Genomic DNA, 23,060 nt, shown 5'->3' with positions numbered 1-23,060 from the left:
CAACCGCCACACGCGCCTGAGTCCTCGGACTTTAACTGACAGGTGAAGGTTAAATCAGGAGACGGAAGGCGAATGCGGATTGTGCCGCGACGGTGGGAGTCTGCGGGGTGTTCACCGGCCAGCATGGGTGGGTGCTCTGAGTGTGGGTGTGTTGTCCCACAACAGACAAGTCTGAGGCACCGGAGATTTCTTGCCTCCTCAGGGTATCCCTGGGTGTATGTACTCGGTGGCTAGGTGTAGTGCGGGGGCGAGGAGGGGGGCACGGCTGTGAGTCTCTGGGTTCATGTGTTCTGGGGCAGGAGGTTCGTGTCCGAGTGCTGTGGGTGCTTCCGGCCACCTTCGGCTGGGTGAGCATTAGTCTCTCGGATAGTCGCTGCTGGAATAGCTACGTTGTGGGTGCGCAGAATTTTGGGGTGAGGATTCCCTTGTCGTCTTCTTACATTATGACGTCAGAGCAGGCACTTTCTGTATTGGGGAGTAGGGGAATTGCGGGGCGACTGTACGTGGAAAGGGCACTACAGCTGGCTTATTTATCTCACTTGTTGCACACCGGCAGATTTATAGGCTGCTCACTCGTGGAACTTGGATGCGTTTTTTTAGAGCGATATTTATTTGTTCATTTTCCTATTGAACACTGTCACTATAATACACACCTTCGTCATCTAAACCCACGCACGGCAGAGGGCATGGGTTGCTCCCTTTTCCCCCTGCGCAGCCAGAATGCCTCGAGTTCCCGCTGCCCTGAACGCCGCGGGATCACTGGCAGATGCCTTTTATTTCTTTCTTCTCGCGACATTTAACGCGAGGGCAGGACGGGACCCCTGTACAACAGCCGGAACCGGTGACAGAGGGAGGCGGGGGGTGGCCGCAGGGGGTTGAATGCCGACTGCAGGACGGGCCCCTCCCTGAGCAGTGATGTAGGGTGAAGGGGAGGTTTCCCAGTTACTTGCTCTGAGACGACCCTCAGACCTTTGCTTTTTATTTCGAGTGAGAGAATACAGACGCACCTGCCAGGCATTTTTTTTTATTCAGGAGTGAGTGGGACAGCTGGAGTTAAAGCCACTTTTTTCACTTTTAAGTCCGGGTGGTGGGGTGGTATTGGATAGAGAGGTCTAACAGACCGCCCCTGATAAAAAGTGTTTTTGTACCGAAGGCTCTGATGAGAGGAGAGGGGCTCGCGCGACATACAAACAGACGGGTGCCGAGAGGACGGTGACTTTTGGATGAAAGTTCCCCAAATCGGGTTGAGTAGAATAATGCTCTTTCACGGTGTGAGCTTGGTCGGAATCTGCGTCTCATTCTATACTGCCCAGTATCCTCACCTCCATAGAACGCCACAGCTGCAGGGATTTGACGTGTGATCTGCACAACTACACACTATCATGCTGTAGGTGGCACATATTGAAATAATGCCACTCTTCACACCGGTAAACAAAGCTCTTGGCGGGTGAAGAGAGTGATTTAACTGATCATTTTAGCAGAGTCCCGAATGAATGGCGTTGTGAATGGAAACGTACACCGTCTCGGAGAAGGCGCAGTACCTTTCATGAATAAGTCGGCACACACGCAGGGTTTCACACGCATAAACGCAATGAACACAATGCATTTGATGTCTTCAAACTCTGTATTTTGGTAATGCGATTTTAAATCCAACCTTTTCAAAGTTGATTTTCTTTCCCACACTTTCAGTCGTGTGTGTGGGCGGCTCTGTGTGGCTGTGTGTGTGGGGGGCTCTGTGTGGCTGTGTGTGTGGGGGGCTCTGTGTGGCTGTGTGTGGGGGGCTCTGTGTGGGGGTGTGTGTGGGGTGGCTCTGTGTGTGTTTGTGTGTGTCATTTGCGAGAGATAAAGCTAGTGGCATTGTAAATGACAATGCCATTTATTTATGTTAAAAAAAACATAAATAAAAATAATGTCAAGAGCAATGCTAATTGCTCTAACTTTAACAAAGGCAAAACCATTGCATTGTAAATGCTTGTTAGATTTTGCCTCGCCGAAGATGCGCTCTGCGCATCTTTTCGGCGCAGGCGAAAACCTGATGAGAAGAATAGTGTGGCTTGGTTCGGCCCTCGTCGTTGATTGGCTGGCTCCGTAAACGGAGCCTTGCCATTGGACGAGGGGCCTGTCCGTCAATGCCGGACCAGACACGGGGGCGTTCCCGACATCCTTTGGCTTTTGCCGACGTCACGGGACGCCGGGAACGCCCCCGTGTCTGGTCCGGCATTGCCGGCACTTCTGCGTCTCTCCTAACCCCGTGACTGGCCGGCCGGCCAATCCTAGCGCGGCCGGCCGGAAGTGCCCGCCCCCCGCAGCCCGGGGGAAGAAGGAAGACGGCAAGAGTACACGGAGCTCGCCTGGCCGGGACCCTCAGCAGAGGAAGCTGACAGACAGTGCACGGAGTAGGAAGTTATGGATTAAGTAACGGGCTCCTGTATTAAATAGTTCCTATATGAATGCCGTGCATGCCAGCGTGCATTGCGGATTTCCTGTTCTCGTGAAATAGGGGGGAGGTACATACATCAAGATGGGGCTTAAGGTAAATGTAGGAAGTTATCCATTATTTAGCAGATATCATGAATTCCCTCAGTGACGCCTGCTCACCTGCGGCTCACGCGCTCCAGGAAGCGGTTGACGAGCTGCTCGTGCCGGCTGCAGATGTTGCGCTGGAAGGCGCTCTTCATGCAGTCCTCCACGTTGCACACCTTGACCCGGCTCGAGTGCCAGCGGATGTTCAGGTGCCTCAGAGCCGGCCCCAGCACGAAATTGTTCCTCTGCAGCTCCGCCGGGGAGTTGAAATTCAGCAGCGGCCACAGGGCAGGGTTCGAGAAGACGTCCAGGAGGTCCCGGCAGGTGCGCGCCAGGCTCCGCCGGCTGTCCTTGTCCAGGAAGGAGAACACGTGCAGGAGGCACTCCCGGTTCAGCTGAGTGACAAGCATGGCCCGGGAGAAGGGCCCGGAGCGGGGCCGGGCCGAGAGAAGATGCCGGGACGAGGATGGGGCCGAGTCTCTCTCTCGAGACGGACCAGGCCTGGGTGTGAGGCGGGAATTATGAGGAGACCCGGCCTGTGGAGAACCCCCACGATGGGGAAGACCTATAATGAGATGGGATAGGCCTGACCCCGTGACCCGAACACTACTGTGTTGAACAATCTGCGAACTGAGAATGGTGCGGGCCCCGGCCGGGGCCCGTGAGTGACTCTGGCTGGCACTGGCAGCAGCAGCTGCAGCACAGCACTGCAGGAATGGTGCGGGCGGGGCCCCGGCCGGGGCTCGTGAGTGCTGGCAGCACTGCGGGGCCGGGCCGGGCCGAGAGAAGATGCCGGGACGGGGATGGGGCCGAGTCTCTCTCTCGAGACGGACCAGGCCTGGGTGTGAGGCGGGAATTATGAGGAGACCCGGCCTGTGGAGAACCCCCACGATGGGGAAGACCTATAATGAGATGGGATAGGCCTGACCCCGTGACCCGAACACTACTGTGTTGAACAATCTGCGAACTGAGAATGGTGCGGGCCCCGGCCGGGGCCCGTGAGTGACTCTGGCTGGCACTGGCAGCAGCAGCTGCAGCACAGCACTGCAGGAATGGTGCGGGCGGGGCCCCGGCCGGGGCTTGTGAGTGCTGGCAGCACTAGTTACTGCTGCAGGAATGGTGCGAGCGGGGCTCCGGCCGGGGCCCGTGAGTGCTGGCAGCACTAGTTACTGATGCAGGAATGGTGCGGGACCCGTGAGTGGCGTGCACTGACTGGCAGCACTGCAGGTCAGGAGGCTGGCAGCAGCTGCAGCACTGCACTGGCTGCAGGAAATGAATGGTACGGGCTGGGGCCCTGGCCGGGCGTGGTGGGGTGGCTAGCACACTGAGGGGCCCCGGCCGGGGCCCGTGAGTGAGGCAGGTGGCACTGGCAGCAGCAGCTGGAGCACAGCACTGTAGGAATGGTGCGGGCAGGGCCCTGGCCGGGGCCCGTGAGTGAGGCTGGCTGGCACTGCCACTGACTGGCAGCACTACTGCTGCAGGAATGGTGCGGGGCCCCGGCCGGGGCCCGTGAGTGGCGGACACTGACTGGCAGCACTGCAGGTGAGGTCAGGAATGGTGGGCCGTGGCTGGCAGCAGCATCTGCAGCACTGCACTCACTGGCTGCAGGAAATGAATGGTGCGGGCGGGGGGGGGGGGGGGGCCTGACGTGAGGCTGGCAGAGGCTTAGCGGCGGGCGGGCTTTGCTCTCTGCCTCAGTCAGTGTCTGAGCACGAATGGTGCGGGGCCCCAGCCGGGCCCAGAGTGTGAGACTGGATGCCTGCCTGGTCTGGATAGATTATTTGCAGGAATGGTGCGGGGCCCCGGCCGGGGCCAGCCGCCCGTGAGGCTCGGCTCTCTACCTCTTGTCCTTGAAGTGTTGTTGAGCCACTGGCACTGCAGCCTACCTGAGGATGATGAATGGTGCGTGCGGGGTCCCTGCCGGGGCCACTGAAATTGATACAAATGGGTAGGCGGGCCCCGGTCGGGTGACACGGTTTGTGACTACTGTAGTAGTAGTCTTAATGGTGGTGGGTGGATCAATGGCAGTGGGACAGGGTTGTTCACTCCTCACATTCTGCAGTGTTTTTAAATCAAAGTTTATTTTAACATGCATGGCCTCGCGTTTTACCATCTCTACACCTACGCCAAAGATCTTTCAAGATCTGACGCCCTACAATCTTTTCACTCCAATGTGAGATTCTCAGCATGTAAATGATTCTCTAAAACTGCAGTTTAAACCAATGCCTGCAGCTCTACCCCTTTTCTCTTCTGACCAGACCTGGTTGCTAGTGGAACGAGTTATCACGCGCTGCAGGCGGCATGAAAACACCCAAGTGCGATTGGTCTTTTGGCCCTTAGGTTCGTCTCTGTTAATGGGAACTATGCTGGCCTTTTTAGAAGGTTAAGTGGGCGTTTTGTTTAGGTTTATTTGCAGTTGGACTATTTAGTCTGACTGCCGGGTGCAGGAGAGTGGGGCGGCAGTATACCTTTTGCGGGTACCCCACCGACGTCTGAATCTTAATACGCGCAACCGGCTACTTAGCATTCTTTGGCATTTTACTACTTTGGAGGCCTGTCTTTCGTCAGGGCGTGTCTGGAATATGACAGTTACTGCAGAGCTCGTGAGGTAGTGGGCGCACTTGTTTCGGTTTCACGTTAAAAACTGATGTAGTACGAGCCTGCTTTACTTGGGGACAGCAATTCCACAATTGGTGCAGCTGCCTGTTTCAATAGGCTGGGCCATATTGCTGACAAAATCGTATGTTTTTTTTAGATGCACAGTTTTACTCGCGGTGTTACTTTAAGCTCCTTTATAAGTGCATGCGAGTGTCGTGGAATCAAAGATGGATTAAGAGTACTTTTCTAAACCTCCGCTGGCCTTTGTTACCGTTGGTCACTGGAGCCTGTTTCACGTATGGGTTGCTTAGCCTTCAAAGCATTTGCCTTCTGAGCTGCAGCTAAGCCGAGGAGAAGATGCCTTTCTTGCTTATGTTACTTCGACCCGCCGTGGATTGGTCTGGGTAATGGGGTTATAAAATGCAAACCTTTCCCTCTTCTATCCCTGACAGCAGGGACGTCAGAGGAAGAGAAGTGGCCGTAACACAGCTGCGAGAAGAGGGAAGAAAAGAGAGAAGTGTTGGCACTTGCACCTCTCACCATGAAGTGCATCCTGGGGCGCGCCCTGGCCTTCCAGCTGGCCCTCTGCGTGTGCCTGGCCCAACAACAGCGTGAGTTTGTCTACTGTGTGCTCTCACTCCAGGGGGGGGGGCACTCATTCAGGGGCGCACCTAGGGTGCCAGGGACCCTAAAGCAAGTAAGGGGGGATGGGGTCCCGTCCTCTGGTTTGGTAGTTATAAAAAACACTTTAATTGGGATTAAGTGGGGCAGTCACGCCCATGGGCCTCGGTGTCACTGCACCTGCTGCTCTCAGTGATAGCAACGCCAGTTTGGCGACCCCCTGCTCACTTAATATCGTCTCTGCTGCCCGGATGCCCACCGGAAGGAACAGGAGACCCTGCTGTTTGGGTAGTAAAATATAAATAATCAGGGTTCAGTGGCCCCTCGCGACTCTGGCCCTGGTGTCACTGCACCTGCTGCACCATCAATATCTACGCCTCTGCCTATCCAACCCCGGGGCTGTCGCTCCTTTGCTCAGTCACTGTAGGCGCTACTGTCATAGGGTGTCCGCCTCATTCCATGTCATGGCAGTCACTGTTTACATTCATCTGCTGTCATGACATCGTAATGTATTCTGGGAGTTACAGTCCAGATTTGCTTCAATTGAAGAAATGAGTTGTTCAGAACTGATGCCTGGTATTTGAGGGTGAAAAGTTCATGACTGGAAACCGTGTCCGTGATGACGTAGAGTGAGGTGGTCTCCCTGACGGTCATATCACAGGGGTCGTCACAACTCTGTCAATCAGGGATGTCACTGCTTGAGCTGGCACCAGTCTCTGCTGTCACTAGAGCTTGTGTGTTTTCTCTATGCTGAATCTTGGTACTTGACGTGCTCACCCATGGGCCGTCACTGCTGTTTGTCTGCCCACAGGTGCCATCACTGCTTGGTGCCGTCTCAGTTCTTTCAAGGGTGTCTACTCTGACTCGGCTCTCACCACAGTCACTGTTCTGCCCACACAATGGAAATTGCCTTCTTTCTACTTACACCCATGACATCTTTTTACTTTCTTTCCACCCCAGGGCTGTCACCGGCTGCCTCTACGGTCCCCTCACACTCAGGGTTGTCACTGCTGTTCGTTCACACCCAAAGCTGCGTGTGTTTTCCACTGACACTCACTGTTAAGTTCAGTCACTGCACTCTGCTCACTGCGGGGTTTTGCCGGTCTTGTTCGTGTGGTTGACTCTGCTTTCCTTATCTCGGCGTTGTCACTAGTGTCTGTTCACACGTGGGCAGTGGCTGCTGTGTTTCACACTCAGGTCAGGCGGTTGACTCATATTGTATTGCAGCATTTATATAGCGCTTATATGGGGCGCTGAAACGCTTCCCTCATGGGTCGCATGCTACACGGTGCAGGTTGTGTGGTTGGGAGGATTTTGTCCAACTCATAACTTTGCCCCCTTTAACCCTGTTTATTTTCTCTTTTCCTTCCTTCCTTCATTGACCCCCCCCCCCCCCCCTCCCCTTTTTGTCCGTCCCATGGTTCGGCCCAATGCGTTCCTGAGGTGCATCGACTTGAAATAATGAAGATTGATTTACTTTATTTAAAATTTCAGAGGCTGCTTTACAACAGTTGTGATCCGCTGTGGTTAGTGTTTCCAATGTCCATGTTGTGTATGGAGACCACCGAGCTGCAGTTAATGTGGGAGAGGATGTGGCATAACTGCCAGAGCTGCTGACTTTGGAGCCAGGGAACCAGGTTCGAGTCTCAGCGCTGGCTCAACATCCTGTGATTCTGGGCAAATCACTTATTCTCCCCGTGCCTAACAAAAATGAATGTATCCTTGTGTAACATAACTGGTGCTCGTGTAAAGCCTCGAATACCCTCAGGTGGAGTTTGTGCTATATAAAACGGCCCCCTCAAAAAACGTGTTATGGAATGCGGCGCCTAGCAGTGTGTTGGAAGATGAGGCATGCAGGCTGTATTCTCATTTTTGTTGTTATTTTCCTTGTTCTGGACCCTAGTGGTGTGCTCATTTTCGTATGAATTACTGTATTACTCGAAGGAGTGTATTTTATTCTATTGTAGATAATGAATTCTGAGAGGAGCGGGACTACGAAGATTAATAAATGTTTTATATTTTTTTACTTTCTATGTCTGTCTGTTACATGGTTACAAGACGGGGGATCTTAAATGATTTTATATCTATGTATTTTATGGTCCCTGCCCTTTCCCAGCCTGTCCTCTCCCAGCCTGTCCACTTCCAGCCTGTCCTTTCCCAGCCTGTCCTTTCCCAGCCTTTAAACTTCCAGCCTGCCCTCTCCCAACCTGCCCTCTCCCAACCTGCCCTCTCCCAACCTGCCCTCTCCCAGACTGTCCCCTCCCTGCCCTCTCCCAGCCTGCCCTCTCCCAGCCTGTCCCCTCCCTGCCCTCTCCCAGCCTGTCCCCTCCCTGCTCTCTCCTAGCCTGTCCTCTCCCTGCCTGTTGTCGTGTCCCGGCGGCAGCAGGCAGCAGCGTGCACTGCGTCCCCGAAGTAACAGCCCTAAAGCAAGCAAGAAGTACGCCCCCCTCCCACCAATCCCTGTTAGGTAGTGGAAACTGTCCAAACTGGGGTGCAGACAGCCCCTCTCACCTTTCGGCCTGGTACCACTGCACCAGCCGCACTACTTCCCAAACTGACCGTTCTCCACTTCAGCCCCGTCTAAATTACAATTCATGCTTGTGACCCTTTTGCCTGCTTGTGCTTGTTTTCATGACCCTGTTGCCTGCTTGTGCCTCCGTGTGCCCCTGTTGCCTGCTTGTGCCTCCGTGTGCCCCTGTTGCCTGCTTGTGCCTCAGTGTGCCCCTGTTGCCTGCTTGTGCCTCCGTGTGCCCCTGTCGCCTGCTTGTGCCTCAGTTTTCGTGCCCCTGTTGCCTGCTTGTGCCTCTGTGTGCCCCTGTTGCATGCTTGTGCCTCCGTGTGCCCCTGTTGCCTGCTTGTGCCTCCGTGTGCCCCTGTTGCCTGCTTGTGCCTCTGTGTGCCCCTGTTGCCTGCTTGTGCCTCTGTGTGCCCCTGTTGCCTGCTTGTGCCTCTGTGTGCCCCTGTTGCCTGCTTGTGCCTCCGTGTGCCCCTGTTGCCTGCTTGTGCCTCCGTGTGCCCCTGTTGCCTGCTTGTGCCTCCGTTTTCGTGCCCCTGTTGCCTGCTTGTGCCTCCGTGTGCCCCTGTTGCCTGCTTGTGCCTCCGTGTGCGCCTGTTGCCTGCTTGTGCCTCCGTGTGCCCCCGTTGCCTGCTTGTGCCTCCGTGTGCCCCCGTTGCCTGCTTGTGCCTCCGTGTGCCCCTGTTGCCTGCTTGTGCCTCCGTGTGCCCCTGTTGCCTGCTTGTGCCTCCGTGTGCCCCTGTTGCCTGCTTGTGCCTCCGTGTGCCCCTGTGTGCCCCTGTTGCCTGCTTGTGCCTCCATGTGCCCCTGTTGCCTGCTTGTGCTGTGTGGGTGTGTGTGGAGGGCTCTGTGTGGCTGTGTGTGTAGGAAGCTTTGTGTGGCTGTGTGTGTGGGGGACTTTGTGTGGCTGTGTGTGTGGGGGGCTCTGTGTGGCTGTGTGTGTGGGGGGATCTGTGTGGGTGTGTGTGTGGGGGGGGGCTCTGTGTGTGTTTGTGTGTGTCATTTGCGAGAGATAAAGCTAGTGGCATTGTAAATGACAATGCCATTATTTATGTTAAAAAAACATAAATAAAAATAATGTCAAGAGCAATGCCAATAGCTCTAACTTTAACAAAGGCAAAACCATTGCATTGTAAATGCTTGTTTTGGGGTAGTGTCCTTCCACTGCTTCCCCTTTCTGACTCAGCCTATTTTTTTTCTTCTACTTGCAGCCCTTCGTAAGGATGTATATGTGAGGTTGTCTAGCTCCCTCTCAACGCTCCTTTTCGTGTTTGTTCTTTTACTTTTCATTCTCTGTCCTTCTGTACTTTAGTGGAGCATAACAACACCAACAGGCCACTGCTTGTATTTAAGTAGGTGTGAACTTGCTCCCAGGAGCAAACAATAGGCTGTCCCGAATGAGCAGATATGCCTCTGAACCCCGACAGAATATGTCTCGGAGGATCCTCTTTGATATTAAAGTTATGCTTGAATGCCACATTCTGCTTGACAGGTCTGCTGGGGTTCTTCAGATGACACTTGGAGCACACTTCAAAGAGGCCTCCCCTGTCAAAGGCAAGTGTTAGCTGACTCTTGTCCGGGTCCCTTTGTGTGTTCCCGAGCTAATCCAACCCCAATCACTGTGTGCCTCTTTCGACATTATAGTGTCAGAACCTGTTTGACAATTCTGTTGGGTTTACATACAACTTTTGAGTGGGACTTCAATGGGTGAAGGTCGGAGGCCAAAGCAATTCTAGTATTTCCCATGCCTGGTTGCTGAAAACTCAAGCTTTGTTAAACCATACTTCTGTTGCTGAGGTTTTTGTGGTTACAGAGACCATCTAAACCTGGATTTTGGTGTTAGATGTGGGCGGACACTAGGTGTACCATTGGGCACTGCCCATGCACACCCCTGCCCACAGAGCCCAAGTTTAGTCTGGCTGAAGAGTTGCTCAATTTAGAAAAAGCCCAGTGTGTGTAGCGTGCGCCCCGGGAGCCTTTTTCTTATTGGTTAGTGCATCACAAGGGGTCACTGTCTCCCACTGGCTTGTGCCTGACAGAAACGCGACACCAGCAGGCACCCAATTTAGAATATTCCTGGTCCTGTGAAAGATCAGAAGTGAACTGCACCTACTTTCTGAGACCTGAGAAGAGCCCTAAAGGACGGGCTTGCTCTCCCTCTTGTACCCAAGGCAAATCCGTGGACTTTAAGGGTCATAAATCTGACTTTCTGTTCTAGGTAAATGAATACAACAAGCTACAAGAGACCTTTTCCTGTAAAAAGCCAGTGGCACTTTTGGCTTGACTGGACCCTCCTGCTGGCCTCTGCCTGCCATCATGTGAGTATTTAAGCCTTCCGTAAGGTCCTATGGGCTTTAGAAGTGTAGTCCTTTGGTGGATTGGGACTTTAAGGACTAAAGACAGACAGGAAAATCTTTGACCAGGGTGAACCTGGTTAGTTAATTTGACCTGCACTCCATTACAGTTAACTCCAAATTGTACCTAGATCCTGTTATACCGCAACATTAACTTACAATGGCATTTTGTAATTCTTGGCACTATTTTTAATTAAAAGTATGGTTCCACTTGTTGGATTTATTTCATTGTGTTCATTAAATTTTGCTCTATTTTTCTAATTAGTTCAGGGCATGTTTTTATTATTTTGCATTTTAATTGTATTATTGTTTTAGTACTGCATAAATTAAGACATCACCTCTAAGTTAAGCCTGTTTGCTCTGTGCCATAGCTACCAGGAGGTTGAGCCCAGGTGTATTTAGTGGCTTTAGTGGTTTAATCTGACAAAGATTGGGGTTATTACCTGAGGTGGGCACCTATCCTCTCAGCTAAAACCCCAATTCCTTACAGTGTTCACCCTCTCACCCCCACCCCTGCAATACTGGGATATCATTTTCAAGTCCTTGATCGTCCTTTGCATCTTGGGTGGCACTACTGCATGTTCACTATGGTGGGCTGCAGGGCTGCAGTGAGCAACATATTTGCTGCTCTGCAGTGGGAAGTTTGGTGCATGCTATGTCTGTCTGCACACCCGACCCAGGCCCAGTCCTTAGATGCCTCAGCACCTGCACAGGTGTAGACTGTGCCCCCTTTGCCCTTTTACTATTAGGAAATTGGAAAGGCATGGAAAAGTACATCAAATAGCAATCCTTCAGTACCATTTAGTACTTGTAAGTCGTTTATGGTAATATGTGCTCATGAGCAATAGACCCAAGTGCTAATATTGTACATGTGACCAGATGTTGGCTATTTAATAAAGCTCGGACAAGGGGACATGAACTGAAACCAAAGACACCATCACTTGGGGGGGAAAGTACATAGGAAAGTACATAGGTGCGGGCGATTCCTTTGCGTAGATGTTTTTATTTTTATGATTACATTTTTATGTTTACAATTGTTATTACATTTTCATAACTGTAGCAACCTGTCCTTACGGTGTTCAAAGAACCCCACCCTTTTACTTTCGATGTGCCACTTTGCCTATTGAAAGTTTGCACATGGGCAGTATGTATAAGAAGGTGCCTTATGGAACGTCAGAGTGCAGCACAGTGAGTAATAAAAACGCAAATACACAAAGAGATGAGCTGCATACAGAATTGTGCTCAGTTTTAAGATGCATATTCCACATTCCATAATCGTACTCAGTGGCGGCTTCTCATGTAAGGCAGTGGAGCGTCTCCCCACTGCTTTTAAGCAGCGTCACTAAAGGAAAAATAAAATGATCATAACTCTAAGTTATGATCATTTTATTTTTTCTTGTTGCATCAGCTTTGCTGGCGGGGCGGGACGGGGCGGCGCGGTTGTTTGCTGCTGACAGAGCAGGGGAGGGGAGGAGTGGTTGCAATCCCTAAAGTGTGCATGAATGTTCTCCATGCAGTGTGCATTACAGAACTATGAAGAACATGCCCAGCCTTCTATTCTCTGGCTGAGCACTGATTCGTGGCTCTCCGACCAATCAGAAAGCTGTATTGCAGCGTTGTGATGGGCGATCGGGAGGCTGGGAGCCGGGTGCATCCTGCTTCCTGCCCTGGAAGCGTGGAAGAGGACAGAGAGGAGTAGGAGGAGGAGGCGGACACCACGGCGGGCGGCAGCTGCAGACAGGTGTGTATTTTTGTTATATTTCATTCCATCTACCGTGCCCCGCCCCCCACCGCCTTCCATTACCAGCCGCCACTGATCCTACTAGGTGCTAGGTTTTAATAAATCCACACCCCCTGACCTCCTAACTATCTCTATTGTCAAAGGCTCATGTATCGCTGATACTGATATGTGTGCCGATCATCATTATAAATCTGTCGATACGCTTAAGACTCACATTTGCCACACATGTGATGCCAACGTAAGAGAACTGTGAGCTTTTTTATTTCAATGGCCTTTCGTGATACGAAAGAAAATTAGGCATGCCTTGCTTTTATGAATGAAGATCAGAAGGCAAATACATTATGGTCGGCCTTTTAATAAAAATACTATGTGTGCCCTGCTAACCATTCTTTCTACAATAATAAATATTATCTGATTTGATAACATATGGGGCCTTACTGCCACCAGCAGAGACCTTTCCTTTGAAGTACTTCCAGTTAACTTCCTTTGCTTGTATCAAAGCCTTGCGTTGGAAGTGGCAGGAGTTTTCCAATGACTGACTGAGTTTGATTGTGTGCGGAAAACACGCCCTACGGTCTGAAGTTAATGCTAGCATCGTTTCTAATGTTAAGTGTTCAAATATTTATGGTTGCTAAACTCCCTATTTTAAATACCGTTATCAGAGTCAGTAGCAAATGGTGATTAAATAGACATTTGCTTATGGAAATAATATATCGGACATGGTTAAACAGTGTGAAGACTATCCTAGTAAGTTAAGGGTTTCACTTGTTAGCTGTGAGTAGTGTGCAAAAGTTTACAAACCAAAACTTTAATCCGCCCTTATAGTGAATCTGTTAACTTGGATTTATATTGCTTTTTTTCTAAAAAATAAAGTCAAATATACATTCCTCTAAAACCATTTCACGCCTGTTAAGCGCATGCTTTTGAGAATAAATATTGCACTTGTATTTAGTACGTAAAGCAGTCACAAAGGAGTAATGGCCACTTTGTAGTGCCTAGGAGTTTACATTTGTTGATGAATGACTAGTCTCTGGGCAATGCGAGGATGCATATCATCGTCTCCGAGATCTGTTACATCTGTTTTTGGTGGAACCCTGTGTGAATTGTGAGTTCTACGCTCTGTTCAAGGGGTCTAGTTGCTGCGTGGAGCAGGAGGGTTTGCCGAGGTAGTGGATAGATATTAAGTTTCTTTTAATGGATTGGTGTTCAGAGATCCTCATAAACCATGACAGGTTGGTTAGATCCATCAGTTGTGGGTTCATAGTTATCAAGATTCCATAATGCTGATGATTTTGCCTGTGTTTTGTGCAGTTGAGCTTAAATTGGACACACAACTTCACATTCCTGCATCGAAGGATCGATCCAAGTATATCCAAGCAGCTTCCGCAGATAGTTTTCTTTCCCTGTCCCAAAAATCTGTTGATGCTGTTGAAAGAGCAGGCAGGGACCACTAGCTCAATTTTTACCAGACTCACCTGGGCCCATAAAACATTCTCACCTTGAACTAGCAGTCCTGCCTAACTAATTACTACTTGATCGCCTATCAGTGCCTAGTGGTCCGTTTAGGACTTCTCTCTGTAAACCATGACTTACCAATCCTTGTCACCTTTGCTATAAGTCCTAGGGATCGAAGAGGGAGTTGGCATAAACAGATCAGCCCTCTTTATTCAAGTACCCTATTGCAAACAGATTCTTAAGGGCATTATTTATCTCTTTTCACCATCTCCTTTCATAATGCCCCAGTGGGACTTGAATCGCCTTTTAACTTAACTTGTGTGCTCCCTTTGATTCTCTTCACAGCTTTCCTCTCAGGCTCCTTACCCTGAAAACTGCTTTTCTTGTTTCCATCACCTCTCCTCGCAGGGTGAGTGAGCTTCAAGCTCTTTCTTCTAAGCCACCTTTCTTCTTTGTGCATCAAGAGAAAGTGGTGCTTAGGATGAGACCCTTGTTCCTTCCTAAAGTGGTTACACCTTTTCACATAGGACAAATTATCACTTTGCCTACCTTTTTCCCTTTCCCGCCTCCACAGCCTTCAAAGGATGAGGAGAGACTCCACTGTCTAGATCCTACACGTGCGCTGTCCTTCTACTTTGACCGCACCAAAGATTTTCGGCTGGATGATTAACTCCTCGTTGGCTATGTGGGTGCCAAGAAAGGTCGGGCTATCCAAAAGCGTACCCTCTCCTGGTGGGTTGTCATTTGTATAAAAACCTAGTATGCTTTAGCAATAAAGGAACCTCTGGTGGGGCTGCGTGCTCATTCCACTAGGGCTACAGCAGCAACTACTGCATTGGCACGTGGAGTCCCACTCCTTGACATCTGACAGGCGGCAACATGGGCATCTATGCATACATTCATCAGACATTACTCCCTGGACAGCCAAGTCCGGAGGGACTGCTATTTTACCCGTTGTGTCCTACAGGACTTTCTTGTGTGAATTTGGTTTGTTGACCCTCCTCCGGGGTTGGTATTGCTGGAATATCTCTTCTAAGGTAAGGAATTTATAACTAAGTGTCTCTTTCGGATGAACAAGTTACTTACCTTTGGTAACGATGTATCTGTAAGAGACATGGGTTAGTTATAGATTCCTTACCGCCCCAACCATCCTCCTAGCTCTGCAACTGACTTCTAGGGATAGGGACTCCCTTACAGGGCTCTAGTTGTAGCACACCATTGGTCAGTGTCTTGCATGGCTCTGCGCTTCTGGCGTGGAAAGGTGTGTCAGAACTGATATCCGCGTGCAGAGGCAGCTTCCAAATAGGCAACGTGACGTCATCCAGGCAACCACGACACCGACGACGGATAGGGAGTCGACCGATACCACCTATTGATGCGCAGGGGTACTCCTAGGAAAATATTCTCTGGATCCAGTCTGACGCCTAGGGGTAATTCTAAGGTAAGAATTCTGTAACTAACCTATGTCTCTTACAGATACATAGTTACCGAAGGTAAGTGACTTGTTCTTCGATTACATTTCTCTGTTCAGGTATGCAATATCTTCTACAGCCTAAGACTCCACTTATTTGTACTCTGAAACTGTTTGTGGTATTTTGCACTTAACATGTTTAAACTTTTGCAGTCAGCCTTGAAAACATGCAGGCCCTAATTAAGAGCACTTGATGACTTGGACTGTCCAGGGCATCCTAGTGTTTGTGCTAGAAGGGGAATCGATATTCGTAATTGGGATGGTGTGTACAGACCTGCCAGCGTTGAAAATTATTTTAATGTGGGATGGCGGCAGGGCACTCAAGCAATGGGGTTTGGAGTGGGGTGGCAGGGCTTAGAACTCTACACTGCCATAGTCGAACCCAGATTTAAGGAACAAAGGATTTTGATTCTGCCCGCACTGTTCTGAGGAGGTTGTAGAACCCCCTGATGGATATCGGCTGCCCAGAGCTGCCAAACCTGAGCTAAAAACCCGCTCTCTGCAGGGATTTCCAGATCATTGTGTGCCTCTATGTGATTTCAGCTCTTCACCAACACACCGTGCGAAGAGAGCCAATATTGTGCGGCACATGATGGTGCAATATGAGCTGGCAATTCTGTATGTATAAAGACTTACCTGAGCCCCAGAGGGTAATGGCGCTCTGTACTGGGAAACAGGATGAGTTGCCAGCAGGCGAATATAGAGGGATCTGCACAAATAAGTAAGGTAATACATGAGACTATGCAAGATGCTCTATGGGTTTTGTCTTTCTCTCGCTTTTCTCTGTGGTAATCCGCCTGTCATTGAGTCCTATGGTAACTGATATGGAGTTGTTCTGGAGATGTGGGAACCCCTGTACCGCAAGGACTGTCTTATAAATTTGAGACAGTTGTGTTGTTTAAAAAATATTCTGGTGTGTAGGTTCATGCTCTCTTTGGACCCCCACATTAGGGATGAACCTTGCACATGTGTACCTTTTACCTCCATTTCGGAATAGACAGTCAATACGTGTGCTTAAGTGCTAATGTATGGAGGTAACGGTCTCTGCCTTACTCATAGTGATTCAATTATTGAAGTTCGCGAGAGGATACGTAGTTTCGCCTGATTCTTCCATTCCTATGTAGTTAATTGAATGAACTTCCCAAAATATCTTCTAGTAATTTATCCTGGCGTATTAGCGAATATTATGAGCTACAAGAGTTTGACCAAGAATGGATGTTTAAAAGATGATATAGGTTCTTTGATCTGTAGTATAAACGCAATAATATAGCTATTTGTTTTAGAGTAATAAAAGAAGCACACTCTTGTTCCATAGGCTCATTGAGATTACCAATAACAATTACCTCCAGCTCGGTTCTCACTGCCCTTACATTATAAATATAACTCATGTATAAAATATATGTAAACCATTATTGTTCTATTCAGTACCAGTGTTACAGTTCGAATTGGTAGTCTTCTTTAATGGTCTTCACTTGAAGAATGTTTCAAAGGCACTGACATTATGTTGTCAACACACTGATTTCGATGTGTTTCTGTTACTTTTCCAGAATTGTGTTTATCACTCATCCCACCGTGCCTTACTGAAGAAGATCGACATAGCTTGGAAGCTCTCCGAATGATCCACAAGCAAATGGATGATGACAAAGATGGTGGTATTGAAGTAGAAGAAAGCAGTGAGGTAAGGACTGGATGTTCTTAATCATTGGGGGTTCCTTTTGTTTTTTGAATACATGTCATAAATAATGGAACCTAAAAGGAAAGCTAATCTGCACTCCCTGGGTTTATGGAACTTTTGTGCACATAATTGTTTCTCCATAGGTTGGTGTAGTTAAATTGGCAGAAAGCACATCACGTAGTACATTTATATGTTGAGATCTAACTTCGTTTTCTGGTGACTATACATTTAAAATGCAAAGTTGCCCTATTGTTTTAAGTCCTTGCCTAAAGACTGCTTTTCGCTGTTTGTTCCTGAACACCTTTTGTGGACATTTGTAATGCTTTGCGTGGGTTTTGCGTCAGCTTACTTGCTACCATTTGTTGATTTTCTTGCCAGTCTCATTTGCTTGATTGCTTTTTCTGGCTTACTACCCATTTCTTATGTTTGTCCCTTCCCTGGACCATACATTCTTTAACATCTTTTGATTGGATGGCTTGTGTCCTTCCAATGCTTGCCTTCAATTAATAACTTTTTATGGTCTGACTTGACAGTGCAGATGCTGCCAGACTACTGTGTGAGAATTAACAGGGGAAAGGATTCTGCCCCACCCATTTGTTGGCAGCCAGGAGTACAGGTTTTGATTGGGTAGAAGTTGTGTGCTCTCAAAAAAGTGCTTGCCATCCACACAGCTGTAATCATTTTATTTATGTATATATATCCAGCTGGTTGACCTTGAACTTTCAGAAGCATACACAAGACATTGTAATGCCAATAAAGTATCTTAGATAACTAGATAACTTAGTGTTTTTGTCTGGCAGCAGTACAGATGGAAAGGGACAGTCATGCCAGGCTAATTGTAACCCTGGACGTAGTAAGCGTAGCAGCGCTACACCTAGCTATGCGAAGTGCACTTCGCGCCATGCGCAGCTACAGGAACTGCGTAGTGCACTGTGTAAAATGCTGTTCCCTCTGATTGCACAGTGCCGGATGGATGCCTGTCCGCACTGTGCAATCAGTGCAAACCGCATCTTGCACAGTGCAAGCGGTAGTTTTCTGCCGCTACAGTAGATTTCTACTCGAGCAGCAGCTTTCTGAATGCGGACTGGTAGTTTCTTGTCACAAGCAAACACGACCTCTCGCAATGAGAAACCTGACCTCCCCGCGTTGAGAATCTCGCCTGGAGGTTTATTTTCCACGCTCGCAATCGGCAACTTGATGTGGCTGATCGCGAACGAGGAAAAAGTCTCGCCGGGATGTCAATTTGCTCGCTCACGGTCGCCAACTTGAAGTTGAGGACCGCAAGCAAACAGTTACCTCTATGCTCCGCGTGTTTGCACTGTGCTACGTGCGATAGCCGTACTGCGAAGTAGCGCAAACTTCGCAAACTACGTGAGCGTAGCATAGTACTTTGACTAGGGTTAGCTAATTGTATTGTGGAAATACTTATCTTTTTTATTATGTATTAATTGGCCTATATTGTGCACACTCCACCGAGTTTCAGAACACTGACAACAATTTTAAATTGACAGTGGCATTAGAAGAGGGAATAAACTTGTCAATAACTGCCAGATGTTTAAGGGGTAGTTAGAAATGTCAAAAGGGCCTGGGTGTACCTTGTGCAGAGGATACCAGAACTCCTACATCTAGAGACAGAGAAACCAATAAATATGCAGAGCTGCATTATCATGTGGGAGCTGCAAATCCTTAATCCACTTCCAGCTGGGTGAGGGATTTCTATACATTATTTGTAGGGTGCATTTAATGCCAATTGTAGGCATTGCCATTCGCAAATTTAAACCTGAGTGGGAGTTTTATAGAAACGGTTATGGTTAACATGGTTGATGGACACACAGTAAAACAGGACGGCAGCGTGAGGAGTCTTGGGCATTCATAGGTTAGTGAATGTACTGTTAAGAATAGTTCTAATTTGATGAGTGAAGAGACCAATATGATAGGTAAGAAGGGCAAGTGTAAATTGTAGTTAGATAATAGTGCATGCCTAAACGTCAACAAATTCAAGAGCAAAATATATGTTAATGTAATGCTATTTCCAGATCTCAAATATAGGAGGAGAAGTGTGGACCACTGAATTACTTAGCATATTTTAGAGGTACTAAACATGCTGGTTGGTCTCCGTTCCTAAATGTACAGCTGCACTTGAGAATATTATGTGGTATAGGTGGTAGTTGCTGGCTGCTTCTAGTGGATGTTCTGAGCATTAGCGGTGTCTGACTAGAGGCGTGTGACCTGTCCTTTATATTGGTATCCTACCACATCTCTGTTGTGTCTTTAGTCTTATTACTCACACGGTTTTTAGGTCTTGCTTAAGCAGCACTTGAGCTGGCTCTTCAAGACATGCTATATTCAAGTATTAACTTGAAGCGTCACCCATTTTCTGCCCATATTTTCAATTGGCTCTGTTTACTGTCCATTTTAAATGTTAGCTTTTGATTCGTGAAGGGGCTTAGTAGTCCCTCTTAAGTACCGCCTTTTATGCTTTTGTAAACTCCCATGAGGGATGGCCCTTTTACTTGTGGTGTTACTCACTATGTTTCATTTACAGTTTGTGAGCACTATTTTCTTAAATAGCCTCCTGCCTCTGGGTGCCGTGCTGTAGATTTTAGCAGGGCGCCTGCATTTATATTTTTGTAATATTATTAATGGTGACTGTACGGAATTGTGGCTTGCTGAACTTTCACCTTTGTAGCAGCACAGACTGCGTGCTGCGCTGCTTACCAAAATATTACAATATGGAAAAAATAGACTTTGGCGAGCCGCGCCTTTCTATTCTTCGGCAGGGCTCGCCAAAGTCTATTTTTTCAATATTGTAAGCTTTTAGTAAGCAGCGCTGCACAGGCAATGTGCAGCACTGCTTATCAAAAGATTACAATATTGAAAAATCAGACTTTGGCGAGCTGCGCCACTAGCGGCTGTACTTGAACTTTATACCAGAAAGGTCCTCTGTTCCAGGAAGGGTGCAACGGATTTGACGGTACCTCGGACCTGCTGAACATGGCGGCCACGGAATAAAAAAAATATATATAGTCTAGTCCTACCTCCGACATGAAGAAAGTGGCTCCAGGGCCAGTATGGAGCCGCGCAAGCTGTCTGGATCCGCTGCCTACCGCCCCAACCTGCATTGAGGAGGCGGACACTCCAGTTGGCGCTGCAGCACTGCAGTGCTGCAGAGGTAGGCGCTACAAACAGTAATTTAAACAATTAAAGTCATTTTACAAACGATGGGACTCGGCCTGCACAGACTTGTGGCATATTAGAAGCACAACGCCAGGGCAAGTATGCTCTTCTTGCTCAGTTATTGTATTAACATCTATACCACGTGTGTTTCTGCACCACTTGCAGTTTTTCAAAACACATAAGTAAAAGGCATTGACATTTACAATGCCAATAGTTCAAACTCTCACAAATGCTAGACCTATTGCATTGCAAATGCTTATTTGTTTGTGGCACCTTGCAAGCAAACGTCACCTCCGCATGTTTTTCTAGACCGCTTCTGGTTCCTTTTCATAGCTTCCCTGCGCTGCTTACTGTCCTGTTCCGTACCTGCTCCCAGTTCCTATACGTGTCCTCCTAATTCCTTCCCGGCTCCACGCCTCTTTTCAGTCGTACCTAACCCTGGGCGAAGCACTACGCTACGCTAGCGTAATTTGCGAAGTTTGCCCAACTTCGCACTACGCGAGCTGCACGTAGCACAGTGCGAACACGCATAGTGCAGCGGTCATTTTTTGCTTGTTCGCGGTCCTCACCGTCATGTTCGCGACCGCGAGCAAGCAAAATGACATCCCGGCAAGATTCTCAACGCGGGGATGTCAGGTTTCTCATTGCGATTGGTTGCGCATGCTACCAGTTCGCGTTGAGAAAGCTGCCACTCGAATAAAAATCCACTCGAGCAGCAGAAAACTACAGCTCACACTGTGCAAGATGACGTTTTCAATGATTGCACAGTGCCGGATGCTTGTCCACACTGTGCAATCCTTGAAAACGCATCTTCCACAGTGCGAACATGCTACTACGCATCTCGTGTAGTGCTACGTGAAGTTCGCGAAGTGCACTTCGCGTAGCTTCGCGTAGAGCTACTTCGTGAACTACGCCCACCCTTAGTCGTACCCCATGTGCTCCACACCCACGACTGCTCGTGCATCTCCCCGCGCAGCTCTTGTGCCAATCTCCAGTTATTCTGATCAAGCATCTGAGCTCTCCTGCGCTTTACATGTGCTGTCTTCTGTCCTTTTCTCCTAGACTCTGACATGGTTCGTGATTGCTTGCCTTATTTCTTTATTAGTTAAAAATCTTTAGAGATGCGTCTTAACCAACTTACACCAAACTCCTTTCAAGCTACATTACCTTGTCCATGCAGTTATCTGATCTAAAACGTGAAACTGTTTAGGCAGAAGAAGATTTGCAGGTGAAGTGTCAGTTGGTGTTGAAAAGCGTAAGAATTTGTTTAGGGGAAACAGTGAAAAAATGAACAAGTGTTGCAGAGAGCACAGTGTTGTAAAACATGGTCCGTGTTGTGAGTGGCACAGGAGTCTGGAAATGTCGAAAGGACAATGTTCCAGAAGTGGCAGTATCCTCCAAGTTCAGTGGTAGAAGTGGGCGGGGACGGAAGGGCACGGCGTGCCCTTCTTTGAAAAATTATTACAGTCCGTTCCCCTACTTCTTTATTTTTAAAAAGCATTCCGGGACGGCAGGAATGCTCCTAATTGAAATTACAGCTGTAGCATTCAGCCGTGTCCCCTGTGAGGTGCCTCGAGCAAGGCCTCCTCCCGCTTCCCCTCTGTAACAGCAGGGGCTTCCTAAGCAACACTGAACGGGCCATCAGTCTTGGGTTAGCACACCTCCGATGGCCCTGCTGTGCAGTGATTTACAACTCATCACTGCCGAGGCTACCTGCCAGCCCCCACTGTGACCGATACAATGGTCACATCAGGATGCTTTGGTGCCCCCCCCCCCCCCCCTGAACTCCTCAGCCCTTTATGAGGCCGAGTGTGAGACACGCCAAAAAAATCACTTCTAGAGACGCCACTGAGTTGGAGTGGGGCGCAATTCAGGGACTGGCTTGAGGGCAAGCTGCAAAACTACATGGGTGAGGGGTAGAAAAGCGACAGATGGAGGGAGCTGAGTGCATGGCAAAGCGAGGGAGGCAGCGGTCAGGCAGCATCTCACCCGTTACCCTGAGCGACTCCTTGTGGCCATGGGAATGTCTACCATTACCATGTAGAGCCCCTGAAGCCCCCTGCTACTTTTTAAACTTGGTGAGTTTGTAAGATTTCGCACGGCCTTATAAACGATAGAGCGCATCTTGACCCACATAGATTGAGGAAAAGGGTAGAATGGCAGCTGTTTAGGCATATCATTTGGTTTAATTTGTCTCAGTTTTGGGATATAATTTAATTTATCTCAACAAAATCTGGCACGTACTTCTGCTCTGTCAGGTACATTTTATGCTAACTGTACATTATATAAACATACTGAGTACTATAAACGCTTTTAAGATAGAGCCCGGCTAATCGCAATTGCTGTAGCACCATCTTGATACAGTGATGTGTTTTTATTGTAAAGTTGCATTGACAGAGTTTGCAGTTCATTAATGCACATATAAATACATAGAAGATGTGCTTATATACTGACAACATTTGTTGTTGGACAGACAGTTGTGCAGTCCTTAACTGTGCAAGCTGCATTAGTGTCCTGCATAATGCCCATCCCCAATTCCCACGTGTCGGTGAGGTGGAAGTTGCGCATAGTGTTTGCAACAATTCAGAGCACACAGATGCCATTGGCTATGACTTTAGGTTGCCGCGCACTTGTCCAGGTACCAAACATCTTACAGATGTGCGCTTTAAGCAGCGATCTCTTAGGTAACAGATATTCCAACTGATGCTCAGCTTTCATGCAGCAAGGCTAGCCTTCGGGTTATACGTGTTTTACAGAGTCACACAATTATTCTTCAGGTTACAGGCTCAGGCTTCAGAACTGCCAACTGGACAAGAGAAGATATTCAGAGTCAAACCTCAAATGGCAGAGCCAGCCAACATTATAAATATGTCTCAAGCTTTGGGGAACAAACCTATCCCTATCACTTAAAGGAGAGATCGTAGAGGCTA

The 23,060-nt window shown here is 48.7% G+C and overlaps 1 protein-coding gene across 1 annotated transcript in view; it reads left to right on the top strand.

The window, feature by feature from the left end:
- STIM2 (stromal interaction molecule 2) overlaps positions 1–23,060 on the top strand; it is a 493,142-nt gene that overhangs the window by 212,714 nt on the left and 257,368 nt on the right. The window contains exon 2 of the mRNA XM_086964004.1: positions 16,826–16,956. Within this exon, the coding sequence (XP_086820130.1) occupies positions 16,826–16,956 (131 nt within the window). The remainder of the gene's footprint in view (positions 1–16,825; positions 16,957–23,060) is intronic.

The sequence above is a fragment of the Lissotriton vulgaris genome, chromosome 3_2, assembly GCF_964263255.1.
Source record: "Lissotriton vulgaris chromosome 3_2, aLisVul1.2, whole genome shotgun sequence".
Lineage (NCBI taxonomy): Eukaryota > Metazoa > Chordata > Amphibia > Caudata > Salamandridae > Lissotriton > Lissotriton vulgaris.
The sequence above is the reverse complement of the archived record's forward strand: the minus strand, read 5'-3'. Positions and strand labels throughout refer to the sequence as shown.